This window comes from Sylvia atricapilla, chromosome 20, assembly GCF_009819655.1.
Source record: "Sylvia atricapilla isolate bSylAtr1 chromosome 20, bSylAtr1.pri, whole genome shotgun sequence".
In the NCBI taxonomy this organism is placed as follows: Eukaryota; Metazoa; Chordata; class Aves; order Passeriformes; family Sylviidae; genus Sylvia; species Sylvia atricapilla.
The window spans coordinates 1577720-1595000 of record NC_089159.1 but is presented as its reverse complement, the minus strand read 5'-3'; the positions used below and the strand labels follow the sequence as shown (position 1 = coordinate 1595000).

At 44.5% G+C, this 17281-nt stretch overlaps 1 protein-coding gene across 5 annotated transcripts in view; it reads left to right on the top strand.

The window, feature by feature from the left end:
• AUTS2 (activator of transcription and developmental regulator AUTS2) overlaps nt 1–17281 on the top strand; it is a 774170-nt gene that overhangs the window by 524460 nt on the left and 232429 nt on the right. For all 5 annotated transcript variants that reach the window (XM_066333138.1, XM_066333137.1, XM_066333140.1 and 2 more), the window contains one exon: nt 12071–12100. In XM_066333138.1, coding sequence (XP_066189235.1) covers nt 12071–12100 — 30 coding nt within the window. The remainder of the gene's footprint in view (nt 1–12070; nt 12101–17281) is intronic.

Genomic DNA, 17281 nt, shown 5'->3' with positions numbered 1-17281 from the left:
GGAAGATTTGCTTCTTCAAGGCATCCTGTGGATCTTCACATTCCCAGAGAGAACCGTTTTGCATCCCCTCCTGCCACGGTGTGTCCCTTCTTTCTTGACAGAGAGTTTAGTGGGAAGTCCTGTGTTTGACCTTCAGGATGTCTCCAGGCCCTGATGTGGGGCTCACCTTTGGAAGAAAGGATTCCTGACAGTGTGAAATCTCATTGCAGCTGAAAAAGGAGCACATGGGCAGTGTCAGTAATGCTGCATTGGCCACAGCCCTGCTTCAGAACAGCTGCTGCTGCCAAAACTCCTGCATTTTCCACGACCCTCCTGGACAGGGATAACTTTTTGAGCACTGAGCTAAAAGCCAGCTATTCAAAGCAATCCCTTGCCTTGGCTGGGACAGGTAATTTGCCACTGCTGATAACAGTCATGGAGCTTGTGATAATATTTATGATATAGGAGTTTTTACCACTTTGTCTGGGGTTAGGTTAATGCAGCAGTGGGAAAAAACCCCAACCAAACCCCAAATATTTTTCTTCTATCCATGCCAGGAGAGCATTGGTGGCAAACTGAGGGCCTGGTGTCCCACAGTGGATATTTGTACAGGAGGATGGCTCTTAAAGAAGATATTTGTGTCTTACCAAAAGCTGCCTCTGCAGCTTCCTCCTGAGGGACAGCAGAGGAACAGCTCTGATCCCTGCTCCCTGTGACAGGGACAGGACCAGGGAAGAGCTGGAGCTGGGTCAGGGGAGGGTTAAGCTGGATTTTAGGGAAAGGTTCTTCCCCCAGAGGGTGCTGGCAGTGCCCAGGGAATGGGCACAGCCTGAGGCTGCCACAGCTCCAGGAGCTCCCAGGGATGCCCAGGGTGGGATTGTTGGGTGTCTGTGCAGGGACAGGGCCTGGACTGGATGATCCCTGGTGGGTCCCTTCAAGTTTGGGACATTCCATGACTCTCCCACCTCTCTGCTGTGTGTGGCCATGTCCTGGAGCACTGTGAGCCCAAGTGTGGAATCACTGAAGAGCTGCAGAACCATAAAAGGAGCAGCAGCTTTTGCTCATAACAGAGGAGACACCCAGGGCTTTGGGGTGGGTGTAGGAGGTGCTCAAGCAGAGAAAGCTGGAGGAAAGGAGAAGTCTCTCTTGCTGGGTGGATACTGGGACACACCAAGGTATCACCTCTGCCACTGCTTGTTGGGAAAGGGGGGCTCCAGTGCTGGATGCTCTGTTGGACAACATCCCCCAGCTATCAAAGAATCTCAGAACAGTTTGGGTTACAAGGGACTTTAAAGCCCATCCCGTGTCACCCCTGCCATGGGCAGGGACACGTCCCACTGTCCCAGGCTGCTCCAAGCCCCAGTGTCCAGCCTGGCCTTGGGCACTGCCAGGGATCCAGGGGCAGCCACAGCTGCTCTCTTCAGCCAGGCAGCAGTGAATATTCTTATTCTTAGCCACTCCTTGAACAAAAAATGACAGAGGTCTGCTGATAAATCTATTCCTACCTCTAAAAATAGAAATACAACTCCTGTTTTAAATTCAATTATTATAGTTGCTGCATTCTGAGGGAAAAAATAATGCTTTCATTTCCTAATAAGAGATCACAGATTCCAAGTTAGAACCATGTATGTCAAAAAGGAAATTTGAGCCAGGCAGACCAAAGTCTGCCATTGTCTTTACAATTTATATTTACTTGCTCTACATTTAGAATAATTCTTCTCTTCCCTCAGGTCTAGCACAGACAATTTATCAATTGGACAAAAATGATAAAGGCAGCAATAAATAATAATAGTAATAATAATACATAACAACTGTGTGAGTGATGAATTATAAAGCAGAGAGTGGAGAAGGGAATGAAAGCACAGCACAGAAGCCAGTTTGCAGGGCTGAGTACACAGGCTGAGCTATTTTCCTGGCATTATGACTATGAAGAACATTTATGGGAGTTTGCAAACAGCTCAGAACACAAATCATTTTGTTTCAGGTTATATTTATAGGGCTTTGTTAAGGGGTTTTTAGTATCCATTAAAATCCAATGTTCAGAGTTTTATAGCTCAGCTGTTAAGGTCTTATCCCTAAGGATCAATTGTTTTGGGTTGTTTGGGGAATTACTATTACCATTATTATTTATACAATTCAGTTTAACTTATTTAGGCTACTGTGAAGACACAGAACTCAAAAGCTAAAGCAGTCTTGTTTGGGAAAGAAGAGAAAACATGGCTTTTAATTATTTTTGGTTTGTTTCCCATACGATTTCTACAACTATTTTATCCTAGAAATCAATGGACTCTCTCTTTGTGTGGCTTTCAGTAGCCATGTTGTGCTCAGGGCTGCTGCAGCCTGCACAAGAGAGCAACCCCTGTGCAGTGCTGGATTGCTGCTGCTCTGTGTGCAGTGCTCTAAGTGAAAATAAAAATAATCTTCAGTTGAAATTATATGATTTTCCAGAGGTCATGCACTTTAGTTGGTGGAAGATGAGATCTATACTGAAAATAGGCATGGTGTGTCTAGGACCTGATCCAGGTCTTAATGCTTTTTTCTTCCTTTTTATTTCTTCTATTTACAAAGACCAACATTCTCTAAGGAAAAATACCTTATTATCCTGCACACTTTGTGAACACATCCAGTGAAAGTAAGCAAATCCTAGGGAATGTACCATTTAATAGCCCAAACAGATGAAAAGTAGAGGGTTGACAGCAGAAGGGAGTAAGTGACTTGCCTGAGGTGATCCTGATAGCCAGTGACAGAGGTGGATCTCCTGAGTCCTAGCCCAAGGCTATCTTTCCTCCATCATCTTGCTCTTCAACCCACAGTGCAGTATTTTTGGTGAGAGATGAGTCAGATCCAAGGGGTATTGCTGGATCACTCCCAGTTAGGTGGATATGGAGGGTTAAGGACCTGACACACAGGGAAAAGGGCAAATAACACATCTGATAGTTGTTTCATAAACAAGCATGGGAGCAATGAACTGTGTTCTTGAGGAAAAAAAATAATAAAATGCACCTATCTTGGAATTAATGTAGTGGCTGTTCTTATTTAAATCATTTTCTGTTGTACCCAGCTTCCTTTGTGGCAGTGTTTCCCAGCTGTTTCTTGTTTAATTCTAAATATTCATGACATTAATTCTATTTAAGTCCTGTGCTGTTATCTGAGACAAAATGTCAACATTTTATGACAAACTGCTGTATCCATTGCTTAGAGCATCCCTGAGGAACCTGTTTGCTGTGGCTGACTATCAATCTCTGATGGAAAACCTGATTGACACCAATAAAAGCTTGCTAGTTCTCATTTTCCCATTTAAAATGATCCAAACAGCTCAATAGCCATCCAAGATCTTTAGAGTGTTTTTAGCCTGTGCATAATTCATCATCTCAATTACTGTGCTTTTTTAACTTCCAGTTTTGGAATATTGGACCTTCTCCATCAGGTCAATAGAGCATCCAGTTCTCTCTCTTTACCCTTCCCTTCCTTGCTGCAATCACACAGGACCCCAGGTTCCTCCTGGGCCCTGGAGAGGCATCTTTTCATCCTCTCTGCTTCCCAACACAACCCTCTTGGTGGGTTATTCTTTTAACTTGGCTCTAGGAAGTGTAAGCTCCAAGATCATCCAAGATCTGTCATACATGCAGAGGAAAACAAGTTGTTGCCTCCAACCTCTTGGTTCTGTTTTTAAAGTTAGCTCAACCCTCACTTAGCTGGTTGGGGTTTTTTTGTTGTTGTAATTTCTATTTCTGGCAGCAGTGAAGAAAGGAAGAGACTCTCAGACCCCAGACTGTGAATATAACGCTGACAGGAAGAAAAAACATTTAAGAGGGATCTCTGTGAGATACTGAGGTCAAACTTTGGCCATCTGGCAGTTGGGAAGAGCCATGTGTGAAGGCACGCCAGGCACCTGCTGAAGACAGAGCTGCAGCAGCAAAGTCTTCAAAGGTTTGCTGGCTGCTCTCAGCCATGGCATGGGTTTCATTTGTAGCTTCTCTTATCGAGCACAATTTCTAAATGAGGATGGTTGCTTCACTTTAAGGACGTACAAATGACTTGCCCTCACCTGTCAAGCATGATCCTTGTATTTTACCAGGCCCATTATGAACGCAATCTTTCTGTCGAAAATTTGCATACCTCCTTTCTTGAAAAGTAATGACAGCAATTTCTTCCCCTGCGCTCACTTTCTGAGTGTCTCATTTAACAGCACCTGGGAAACCGACAGGCGCAGAGATGAGAAGTGAAAGAGAGCAGTTGATTAAATCATCATCAAGTCGGGCCTCAGAAAGTCAATTCTGCTTCCCGTCTGCAATGATATCCTTTTATCTTAAAGTAATGAGCTATGGCACTTTTGCATCCGGTAATGCGATAAGTTCTATTAGCATGTTCCATTTGCTTCACAAGCAAGGGCAAGTCATTTCAGTAAGCTCATATCACTGCAATCAAAGCAATTGGCTTCACAGGCAGAGAAGAAAGAGGAAAGGCTCAGGGTGATTTTTATGGATCACAACACAGTGTAAAAAATAGATTCTTGTATTATTTTAACCCATAACATGCTTTGCTTCTTGTCAATCAAGGTGTTTTTATTTCATTAGCCCATAAGTACCTGGAAGACTCAAATTCCAAACAGAACTCATGAGCTAAGACCAGGAGTTCTGAAAAATAAGACTCTTTTCTTATACAGATAACACCCACTAATGCAGCATTGGGCACTGACTTCATTAACCACTGATTAGTTTAAATCTTTCCTATTGACTTAGTCCTAACATCAGTACAAATGCACATTTTTTATCATTATTTACTATTTATTTTTTTGAACCCCTGAAAAAGTACTCGTGAGTTGCGAGGATGCTAAACATGACATTACACTCTGCAAATTGCCATCAGTTGAGAGGGTGCTAAAAATAACATGACAGCTGCATGCTGCCTGCAGCCAGCAAGGCAGGTAAGGAGGCACCAATGTGCATCCCGAGCCCCAGGGGAGAGCGTGGAGGCATTTTTCCTTATGGAGCCCTCAGGAGCTGAGGCAGAGGCTTCACCCTTCAATTGCAACAGAGAATGACTTCCTAAACTCAGGATTCCTCTGTGTGTGTGTGTGTGTGTGGCTGGCAGTGCCTGGTGCCAGCTGCTCTGGTGGGATTTGGGTGCCTGAGTGGTGGTGGGCACTTTCTGAGGGTGCTGAGCTGAGGAATGCATGGCATTATTCGTTTTCCATACAGAAAAGACATTTAATCCTCCCCTGGCCCTGGTGGGAGCATCATCCTGCTCTGGGGATGGCTGGATGGGGCCTTGGGCAGGTGTGGGGTCACTGGGCACTGACACCATGAGGAAGCTGCTGCACAGAAGGTTCAGTGACTTCCAACCCCAGCCCCTTTCCCAAGGAACAAAAGAAAATTAGTTTTTTTCCAGAGCCAGTTCCACATGTCCCTGGAGTGACACAGAGCTGGGGCAGCCTGGCAGGACAGGGGGTGACAGCTCTGCCCCTGGCAGGTCCTGTGTCACCTCCCCAGCTGTGCCTCCCAGTGACACAGAGCTCCCAGCCTGCCCCTGAGGGGACATCCCTGCAGGTACAGGGAGCAGCACTGCGGAACCAAACCTCAGAACAGGACTTGTCTTGAGGGAAATCCCCCCTTGGCCTTACAGTAACTTCCCTGTGGCCTACCAGGAATATTTAGGCCTCCCAGAAGGTGCAGGAATATATCCATGTCCTAGAGAAATGTAAGGTGGTCATTCTTATGCTGGACAGCAATATAATCCAGAGTTTTCATTGTAATACTCAACATGTAATTCTTTTTTATCAAGCCATTGTTTTGTTGATGGTAGAGCTAAAAGGAACCAGTAATTGTGCCATTTTGTAATAAAAAACAATCATGAAAGTCCTGGGAGAGAGGAATTAAAAAGAATTGCAGCTGAAAAACATTCTAAGTTCTGAATATTTTTCTTGTAAGGGGCCCAAGATAACTTCAAATATCCAAGACTGATACATTTCATCTGAAGTGAAGTAGTTTGGTTGAAATGGAATTCAGATTAAAGGTCAACATTGCAATCTTTTGTCCAGACTTAGGTAATTTGTGTAAAATGGGACTTTTTGGTGAATAATCCATAATTTTAGCTTTTAAGAAAGCAGACCTTAAACTTGTCTGACCATCTCTGTTTCAGAGCCATTCCTTACAGCGAATGGCAGTGGATAATGGTGAGGAATTGCTAAGCAGACTGTGATGTTTACCAGTTTGTGAGATGCTCTATATATAAGAGTCCTGGGCGAGGAGCTCCATGCTGAATGCTACTTGCAGCAAAGTCACAGATAGGAAGGAAAAAAGTGAAATTCTTGCTCTTAGTTTCTTTGTGACTCTGCCGGTCTCCATTTCACCAATTAGAAAATTGCCCATTTATTCTCTGCCTGTGTCTCCTTTTATCTAGGAGATGGTTTTTTCCTCCTTTTTTCTTGGAAGCAGAAGTCTAATTGTATAGCTAAAATACCATCTTTGCCCTTTCCAGGGCTGCCAATTTGTCATTGGTGGAGAGATGGACAAGAATATTGTAAATGTCAGTGTGAACAGGCTGAGGTCTGGGTTTTCCCTCATTTTCTTCAGATTTCTTTTCAGCAGACAGATGAGTAGAATCACTTTGTTCAGCGCTGGCGTTGCAGCAGCTCTGACTCCTTTGGTGGCAATGATAAATGGCTCCAAGATATGAAATAGCTGTTCCAGCAAAGTCCATTGAGCAGAATAGAGAACAATGCCCTCCTCAATGTCATTGTACATGAGATATTCAATGATTGCCACTTTTTGCACAAGAATGTGTTCAATCAGCAAAGTACAGAGAAATCCATGGTGTTGCTTCAGCCTGAATGAGCTGGCGAGGTGGCAGAGACCTTTACTCAGCTTGATTTGGGCCAGGCTCTCTCAAGTTATTAAAATGGGCTCAAATTAGAGGTGTCACCACATAGGGTGTCTGATTTTTGAAACGTGGCTTTGGGATCAGGCTCATTCTGCTGGTGCTGTGGGAAGATGTGCTGTGCATTTTAACTTTCTCCATCTGGGACAGAGGACTGGGGAGGTGCAGCTCATCTTTAGCCTGATCTTCAGTTTCCCTTTTCTTCTAACAAAACACAGCAGCAATTATGCCTCAACTGGGGACTGGAAAGTTCTTTTTCCTTTTCTCACTGCAGGTCTGTGTGCACACCCCCTATTGCAGGGAATGCAGCTGCTGCATTCAGTCTGACTGCAGGGCTGCAGCAGGTGCAGGCTGGGGCAGAAAGAGCTTTCTGCTTTGTTGGTGCAGACATCTTTTGACTTTGTATGTCTTCTTCCTCACCTGGGCTTGATTTTAGGGATAATTATTTGAATTTTGACTGCATCACACATACGAAAATGCAAGTTTTTGGTCACTGACTCTGATTAGCATTTCTGGAGCAGGAAGTTGCAGAAAAGCTGCAAAAGGAAGTTTGAACACTTGGCACGTGTGTGTGTGTGTCAGGTGATGTGATGGCTGGTGGCTTTGGTTGTTTAAGGGATTGGAACAGTTTCAGTGATAACTATGGCCACTTTGTGCAAATCACAGGCAGTCTGGTCTCATTATTACCCCAATTATACAGACATTAGGAGCACCCTTAGCATTTCCATATGTTCTGTAAGATTTTTATCAATGAAGATCATTCTGAGTGACCTTTACTTGCTTTGAATGTGGTTGGTAGTCCCATAGGTCCTTTGGGAAGACTGTTGAGTCCCACCTGGCCAGTACAAGACCTTGAGAAGCACAAAATAATCATTCTGCAGAGTCCTCCACTGAGGAGCCTGTGATCTGAGAAGCTCTCCCAGCATTTGGGACTATGTGCATGTGAAAATTCAGCCATCCAGGGGGCTGTGGGTGCTCAGCAGTTCTGCCCATCTGGACTTCACTTCTGTGCCCAGCACGAGCTGAGGGCTGGCCAGGGAGTGGTGTAGAGCAAATTTGGCAATTTGACTCTGGGCTCATCTCAAGCCTGGCCTGGGGTGGCTGTAATCAGTCACAACTGGTGTTCAGAGTGCAGACAGTAAGTGCCTTGAGCCTGAGAATCAGAGCAACAAGCCTCTGTTTGTTCAGGTGTAAAATGTGTCTGCAGCCTCCTTGTCCTGATTTGTCACATTATCACTCTCAGCTTCCAGTGAAGCTAGTGGCAGTTATCCAAAAATCAGGTCATGCTATCTCTGAATGATATTTTGGATTCCCACTTATTTGCGGAATATTCCAAGGCAGCCTGAGCACAGAGCCATGGTTTCCTGACAAAAGACATGGGAGAGCACCAAGAAATGAGCTTTTTGTAATAGACACGGAATACTGAAACGCAGCCCAAAGCAGAAGGCCAGTACAAAGTATTTCCATTGCTTCAATTCCAAAACAGTCTGGCGCTCTGAGAACCACAAAGCACTTAAATCATTTCACTTCTTCCTGTGGCCCTGGGAGGTAGGGAAATGCTGGAGGAATTGAGGAATTGAGCAAGCAGTGCAGACTCGAGCCTTCAAATTGACCAGTAATTCTGAATAATCAACTTCACGGTTGTCAGCTTCAGTTTCCAAAATGTGCTCTCCAGCCGTGGGTAGCAGTGAGGCTGCAGGAGATGGAAACACCTTGGGCTTTAGTAGCTCTGGGGAGAACTTGCATCCAAAAATGTAAATGAGCACATCAGAGCACGGGTGGCTGTGTGTGAGCACTGCCTGGGCTGACCCTCAGGCATGGGGACAAGGTGCAGTTGCTCCAATTCTGTTTCTACTCTGAGTAGCAAACATCTTTCTTCTCCTTTTTGGCATTACTGCTGCACAGGAGCTGTGAGATGGATGGGTGTGCAGAATGTGTCAGTGCAGAATGTGTCAGTGTGAGTGTCCTGCACACACACACACACACACACACACACACATGGATAGGTGCTGCACAGATACACAACCCCAGAGCAGTGCTTAGAGCCCTCCCATCCTCTCTCTGCTTTTCCCCTTGCATCCAGCTGGTCCATGAACGCTGCCACGGACCCTGCTGGGCAGTGGGTTCTCCCCTGGTGCCAGCCCCTCTGTGACAGGGCAGGAGCTGCCCCAGAGCCAGGCTGGCCAAACGTCAGGAGCTGTTTGCTGAGTGCATTTATTGCCTTTGCATAATTGATGAACTGGAGGGCTTTGACCATCATCCCTCTCTGCCAGCGGCGGGCACGGAGGGCTCTGGAGGCCGGAGCTGTAAATTGGATGGTGCACTCCTGCCGAGCTCCCAGCAAAGTCCCCGGGTCAGTGTGGGAATTCAAAGGCAGTGTTTGCTCCCAGTGCCATGTGGCCCCGTGCAGCAGAGGCAGTTTTGGCAGCCACCCCACGCAGGCTGGCCAGGCACAGAGCTGTCACTCACACTGGGAAGGCAGCAGGAGCATTTTTAATGGCCTTGGCACCCGCGCCGCCTCCATAATGGACACCAGTAGGTCTGGGTCCTTGGCCATATGCTGAGCTCTGGAGACAAGGTGCTGCTGGGTACAGCAGTAATTACTTGATGTGGAATTAAGCAGACCTTGAAATTAGAACTGGACTGTGGGAGAGCAGGAGGTTTGGAGGTTTAACACTTTGGTGGAAATGGCCTCCCGCCGAGTGCGCTCTGCAGATTCACTCGGCTGTGGGGAACTGTTCTCTTGGCAAATTCAGATGTCAGTGCTGGCAAGTTCTCTTCTCCCCAGTTACCTCCATGCTGCAGGGAAGACAAAAACCCCGAGCTTTTCCAAGCTTATCAGTTGGTAAAAACTGCAGCAGAAGAGAGAGTCTTTAAATCAGACCAAAACTGGGGTAGAGGAGAAGCTGCAGAGTGCTCTGAGCACAGCTGGGTCACAGGACACCTTATGTGCCTGGCACCAGGGGTGGGTGGCACCTTGAAACCCTCTGAACCCTGCTGCTCAAAAGGAATTGCTCTTGCCTGCTTAGACATCCGCCTTTTACCCCTTTTATTTTCACTTTTGGGTTCAGTCTGATCAAGACCTGGAGTTTGCCTGGAGCGTGGGCAGAGACACAAACAAATGGAGCAATTGCTCCTTTGCTCCCAGGTTTGAAACATAAAGGAGGTGTGACAATGGATCCTGGGGAGCTCATGGTCAGGGAACTCCTGTCTCTGACCATCCAGGGGAGAAGGTGACAGAGCCCAAAAGCTGAATTTTTACAATAACTGTGAAGCAGGAATAGCAAATGGAAAATCTTTGTGACATTCGTGCTTGTGACATGCTCTGTGATTCTTGAGGATGTCCTGTGCAGGGTCAGGAGTTGGACTGGATGATCCTCATGGTCCCTTCCAGCACTGGAGGTTCTCTGATTCTGTGCCATGATTTTCATGGATTAAAATCCATGGGCAAGTTTGCTTTTTTGTAATGTAGGGCCTTGCTCACCTTCATACCAAAATCTCATACAGACAGTCCTGTTGAAGTCAAAATGCATTTTATTTATGGGGTAAGGTAGGACTACTTCATATCAATGCCATGCTGTTCCAGAAATGCTTTCCTTTTGTCAGTTAAGTGGACTCTTCATTAATTCGAGCATCATGTCAGGTTTTCAAAATTAAAGCTAAAATTGCCCCCTGTCTTCATGCTTCTTCTCATTTGTTTGTCACCAGAGTAAATACTTTGGTATTAAATAGGTGCAACTAGTGCTATATAAATCACTTCCGTTATTAAATAAATTTCACTTCCTTTTCTATTTGGAATCAGCTGCAAGGAGATTGTAATTTTGTCTAATCTTTCCTTCGTTTAAAATTAGTTGAAAAATACCTAGAAATAGTTCTTAGCTCTAATTTGTTAGTATATAGCTCAGTGGTGTAGGGAAGGCACGTTTTGACCCCCTGTACTGACGAAGACAAGAGAAAAGCCAGTGAAATAGAAAAGTTATAATTAAACAACAGACAGAAGATGAGTTGATTTGTGCCAATGAAATATGTGTATTTGTGGGAGTATTTGGCTCTGTCTCTTCCCATCCCACTATATAGTTAACCTTTGGAATGCACAAAATAGAACTAATTTCAAAGCAATTTGGTAGTCTTACAAAAATACTCAAAGATGCAATAAACATGATATAAGTACATAAAACGTTTAACTGAGTGCTGTAAGAACCTGACAGTCAGGTGGTCCTTGAGTAGGAAAGCCTGGGTCTCCTCTTTGGTGATGTTTTCCTGGGAAATGTTTGCCATGAGATCTGCAGAGGGGTGAGTTCAGTCTTGCATGATACAGACAATTCATCCTCCAGAACCTGCAGCTGTAGACAGAAACTAAACAAACCCAGAGAAGGAGGTGCAGGTACCCAGAATTTGGTGGGAGGCATCAAACCTGTGAGTTCCAGGGTTCTTAGAGTCCTGCTTCCAACACAGCTTTTGTACTTCTAGCAAATGCAAACGTGGTTTGGGTTCTTGTCTTTAAGAAACATTGAGTGATCCAGTCCTGCTCTATTCCTACAACAGCAAAACTGATTTAAGAATTGAGCAATGGCACTGGATAAATAGCAAGACTCTCTAGAGTTACCATTCAGCATTTTGTAAAATTATGATATCTGGGCTATTCCCAGAGAACCTCAGCAATCAGTGACTGTGGCACATTCCTGCTTCCCTGTGATCCCTGGATTCTTTAGCTCAGCAGCCATAAGCAAAGGCACAGGGTGTCCTTTCCAGGTGTTCCTGGAGAACAGCAGCCTGCAAATGCTCCTGTTTGTTCTGGGCAGACCTGAGCATCCCCATGGAGCCCCTGGAGCTGGCAGCCTGCGTGAGGAGCACTGTTCATCCACAGAAAACACACCAGCCCTCTCACACGGCTTTTCTGGGAGATCCCTGATGCAGTTTTGGAGTCTGAACGTCAGCTCCTGTGTCCCAGAGCTGAACTGACAGAGGGCTTTGCTCATGGCCTGTGGTGTGTGCAGGGCAGCTTTTTCATCATTCAAACACAAAAATGTATCCTCTGCAACAGCAGTGGGGGACATTTCCTCCCATACTGTAACTGAACTTGCTCCTAAAGGTGCCAGATGTGACACCCAACATTTATGACTGTATCACCCATCTTGTTCACAGAAATATTTATCTTTTTTTGCTGTAGCAAGTTTCTCTTACCTGTGCTTTTTCTCTGTTTGTGTTTCAGTGTGACAGCGACAGTGATCAAGAAGAAAAGGTAAGAAAGAAAATCAGTATGGGAGCAAAATTAATTTATTGGATTCCCTTATTCCTCTTAATCTATTACTTATTCCAAGTTTCTTCTTGGACTAATCTAAAGCATCTCTATACAAAGAAAATTTCTGTCTCTAATTTAATTTTGGGATATACCTCCAAGGAAAGAGAATTCTAATGAATAATTTGGAGGCTGCACAATTCATCTTTAGGCATAATGATGCCACGGTCTGTGTGGGTTGTTTATGAACACCAGTCTCACTTCCAGCCCTTTCCATGGCTACACTTCCCTTTGGAAGTTGTAACAGGAACTGAGTCTGTTGGTTACCCTCACATTTGCACTTCTTAACAGTTATTTAACCACTGTTAGTGCCTGTTGTGCTTCTCTGCAGGCAAGGGCCTGAAAATTCCAACTGAAGTGTTATGGTTGACAGATCTATTTTTTTTGAAATAACATTTGGAAACTGCACATTAAGTCAAGTAACACAACTTGCTGATCACTGTCTCCATAATTATGAGTTTCTAAGTGGGAAAGGGGAAAAAATTAATGCTGGAAGAGTCAGGCAATGGTCTCTGATGCTGCTTATTGTTTAGAAGACTAATAGTAATGAAGAACTGGTATCCATTCTGATGAATATTTTTATCCATTATTTTATATTGTGAACAGACTAACCTTCTTTCTTTGGCAAAACTGAAATAATCATCACAGAGAAACTGGTCTAATTTCTTTATTTCCAGGTTGGATTTTGTGATTTTTATTTATATGTTGAGCCTTAAGGGATGTTTTGATAATGTAATCACTTTTGCCTCCTCTTTCCCTGGATAAACTGGGGGATGGAAGTCAGGGGAGGGTAAAATAATGTCAGAAAATATTGTTCCTATAATAATGTTGAACTGGTTAGAGTTTCATGAGTGGTTCTGTTAAGCAGCTCCAAGGCAGGCCAAGAAGAGCAGAGATGACCATGCTGGTGTGCAGCTTTTCCAACAGCCAAGTGCAAATATGCTGTAAAATCCAGAGGAAACAAGGAGTAGTACAAAAATCACCTTCCATGAATTTAATGAGTTTTCTACAGGGTTTGTGTAACAGGAAGCCAAGGAAATTCTCAAACCATTCTGTATATAACTTCCAAAGCTTTGCCCTTCAGCTCTTTCCCCAAGTAGAGGATTTTTTTCCTCATGTTTCTTAATAATTTGCTAACTATGTTAAAGAACTGCTGTTTACTTTGAAATGCAATGATTTTCCTTGCATAAGGGAACTAATCACTGGAGTTAATCAGTGTGACAACAGAAAGGGGAGGTTTTGTTGGGTTTTTGCACAGAATATTAACCTGCACTTTTCAATATGAATTTTTAATGCATTACCATTACATTCCATCCTGTGAAGTGATTATTCATTTTCAGGATGTTCCTTATGCAGAGGAAGATGATAAACTGAATTTCAGCTTCAATGTTTATGGCGCCCAGAACTAAAAGTGTAATTTCCTGTTACTGCGGCATTTATGGAGCTGAACCTCTGCCTGTCTCACTGAATTTTTCTCTGGCAGCACTCCTGTATAAAAAGGCAGAGGCAGCTTTTGGGGGTGGAAGGGGGATGTTGGTTCAAGATGGTTTCCACAACACAATACAAGAGAGACTCAAAGACTGTACCTCACCTAGAATATCCCAGCACTTGTGTGGGCAGGATTTAAAATCCAGATGTGTAGTTCATATCTGTGATCTGTGTTTTGTCTTCCCCCTAAATGAAATGAGATCAAGTGCAGATGCAAATAACCCTAAAAATTCAGTGCTTTTCAGAAGCAGAGCCATCTTTGAGCTCTCCAGTTCAGGCCCAGCTCTGAGAGATGACTGCTCACCCTGGCATATTTATTCAGGCTGTGCTGGCAGCCCAGGCAAAGATCTAAAGGCCTTGTTCTGCTGTTAATTTGAATTCAGCATATGTAGCCTGTTATAAAATGCGAGACATCATCATTTGAGCAGGTCAAGCATATTCAGATGAAGACAAATGGTGCTTATTTGATTTTCTTAAAATCAGGAAATGAAAAAAGCGCTCTCTGGAGAAATCATGTTCTGCCTGACTTAGATGATAGACCAAGGCATGTACCCCAGATAAGAGCAGGCGCTCGGCGCTGGGTTTTATCTCTGAAGGACGGTGGGGACTGTCAGCTCGCTGACATGTGCATTATCCATGTCATTTTAAACAAAGTGACCTGTAGAAAAGTGCACTCTGCCGTGACGTGATAATGGGCTGTTGGATGACAGGTAAAGTACACACTATAAAGGAGGCTGTGCGTTATTCCTTTGTTTAACTGACAAGTAGAAACTTCTTTTCTTCAGACAGGCAGGATCTTTTAGATCTCTTTCAATAGGACCCAGAAGATTTTTGAATTCCTGCTTTAAATAAAATAACATTTTTTAGGACAAAAAGTTCCTGCGAGCACACTGTGCTGGGAGAAGTGAGGATGGAGGATCCTGGCCAAGGGAGCATTTCATCAGTAGTGCCCAACATGCTCAGTTTTCATTATTAACCAGGAGAGCTGGGGGTGCTCAGCAGGATTAGAGGTTTGAAGATCATTTACCCAAATGCCTTATATCATGATGATATTGGCCTCCAGCTGTGGAGCTGTTCTAGCAGCGAATTGACAAATTGCTCTTGGTTGGACCTCGCTCAGTGTGTTCTGAGGATTGTGAAGCTGTGCTCCTCCCACCAGACCCAGCTTGGCCTGAAATGTTTGTGGAAAGAGGAGATCTGCTTTTCTGTAGGACTATCTCTTGCAGCCATTGTTGTGTACAGGATGTAGGGCCAATTGCTGCAGATTTCTGTACTCTTCAGAAAATGCAAAGGAAGCAATTTTGCTTCATTTAAGATTTTTGAGGGCAAACCCCCACTGACCCTCCATAGGAGGGTTGTTCTACAACAGGTAGAAAGAATGAATATAGGTACATATTTCTGCTAGAATAAATAAAACCTGGGACCCAGAAAGGTAGCCCAGAGCCTTTGAATGGAGCATGGCAGATCAGGAGAGGTGTGTGCCAGATGGAGGGGCTGAAGGATGAGCTGGTTCAGCTTTGTCTGGACGGGTCACTGTGAGCAGCAGAATGAAGGAGCAGGACCTGGGAGCTGGAGGAGCAGCTGGATGGTGAGGGATGGCAGAGGGAAGTGTCTCAGCCTGGGCTTTATCCCTGGCTTGGATCTGTGCCTACCTGGCTGTGTAAATCAGGCTGATATCTGATCTCTGTTAGGTGCTGGCTGTGCCTCCAACCCGCCTCCCCAGCCTTTAATTGGGAGCCGACAGACAGAGCCACTTTCTGTCTGTGTCTGCCCTCAGACGAGACGTTTCTCCAGAGGTTTCTGGGGAAGAAGAAACAAGGATATTTAATTGAAACAATGATGCAGCCCCTGCTTAGCCATGCTACAGCTAAGGCTGTGTCAGCATCTTAATTTTAAATGACATATTTTGGGTGGATAATTTGTCTATTTATATAGATTCATGCTCCTTCACTTCAGTTTGACACACAGGACTGGACTGGAGCACTCAAAGTAGACATTTCACCCTCCTGTTGCTGAAAAGCCTGAAGAGGTAGCAGGCATCTCTGTGGAGGGAGAATATATTTGGAAGACTTGCATCCGAGTGAGAAGCTCTAATTCTTAGAGAGATGTCATTTTCCAACCTGGGATCTTTTCAGCAAGTGCCACTGGGATTTGTTACTGAATCAGAAAAAAGTATAGATCCCAGGGGAACTCCGATTTTCTCCATTAAAAAGTCTGTCAGTCTTACTCTTTGAGCAGGTCTCCAGAGCTGATAATCTAAAATTAGGGCAAGCTATTGCACAGCTGACAAATTTAAGTGCAACTGTGTTATCTTTTGATATCTCGATGCAATCTTTAAAATGATACCCGTGGTAATTAATACAATATTAAAAACATAAGTACAAACACAAAGCTTTTCTTCTGGAAATCAAAGGAAATCTTGTTTGGAAAAGACATCCAAAGAGCTGTAATAAGGAAGTCAGGTGCTAAAGATGAAGTAAGAAATGAGGTCCTGTTTTAATCTCCATCTCCACCATCTCCTCTCACCACTCTGTTTAATTTTAAAAGTAGAGGCTCGATCTCAGGCTCTTTAGTGATTTTTCACTTCTTAAGAAAATGCTTCATTGATAGGGGAGCTGCTTTGCAGTGTACACAGAGCAGGGCTGCTTCTGGCTGGACTTTGATGGGACGTGCAGCCTAACAAAAACATCCCTCCTGCTGCCTTAGTCCTGTGTTTAACTCAGGGGCAGCCCATCACTTTAGGAGGCTCCTGAATCCCCCTGGAACAAGGTCTCCAGGCCCAGCAGTGTCTGCCTGCTCCTGGCTGCAGCCCAGGTCCCTGCGGAGCCGGGCTCAGCTTTGGTGCCCTTGGTGCAGGATGGGGAGGGAGGACAGAGCTCAGCCAAACCAGAGGCTGAATTTTCCAGGTGCTGGCATCTGTTCAGAGGGGGAGAGTAACAAAGAGAGGGGATTGAGATTAGGATGAGTGGCTGCTGTGCTTGCCAAGGGGCCTGTGCTCGTGGGACTGTGTTGCTTCATTATTTTTCTCTTTGAAAGAATTTTTTTTTTCTTTGAAAAGTACTGTGCCATTAAAAGCACTAAGAGAGCTGAAGAATGATCTTTCTTGAATCAGATTACTTTTAATGATAATGCTGATACATCTGATAGCTTTAAATGAGGTACAAACCAAAGAATGGCGTGGGAAATACCATAAATGACTCTGCTATGCCCAGGTAAAAGGGATGGCTACTTGTGAGTATCAGCACCAAAGCATTCACACCTGCACCCTTTGCATGTTTCTGCGGCACTTTTGGCCAATTATTTTGTGTGTGGACTTTGGAGAGACATTTTGGAGTAGCATTTTGGCAGATGTGTGTCTCACAGTGTATTGCACAGGCTGCATTTTAGTGTTTGGTGGCTAAATTGCCACACAAACAAATGTTTGTATGTTTGTGTGTGTGTGTTTGTAGTTCTTCCCAACTTTGCAAACTCAGCTGATTTAGGTAGTAATGAATGCTCTGATAAACCTAAGAGGAACTTGGGAAGGACCTGCTAAAACCATGTCAGTCCATAGCTCTGGATAAATGCAGTTTGTTGGTCATGAACTTCAGGAGCTGTCTCCTCCTGCCCTGCAGAGCTGGAATGTCTCTGCTGAAA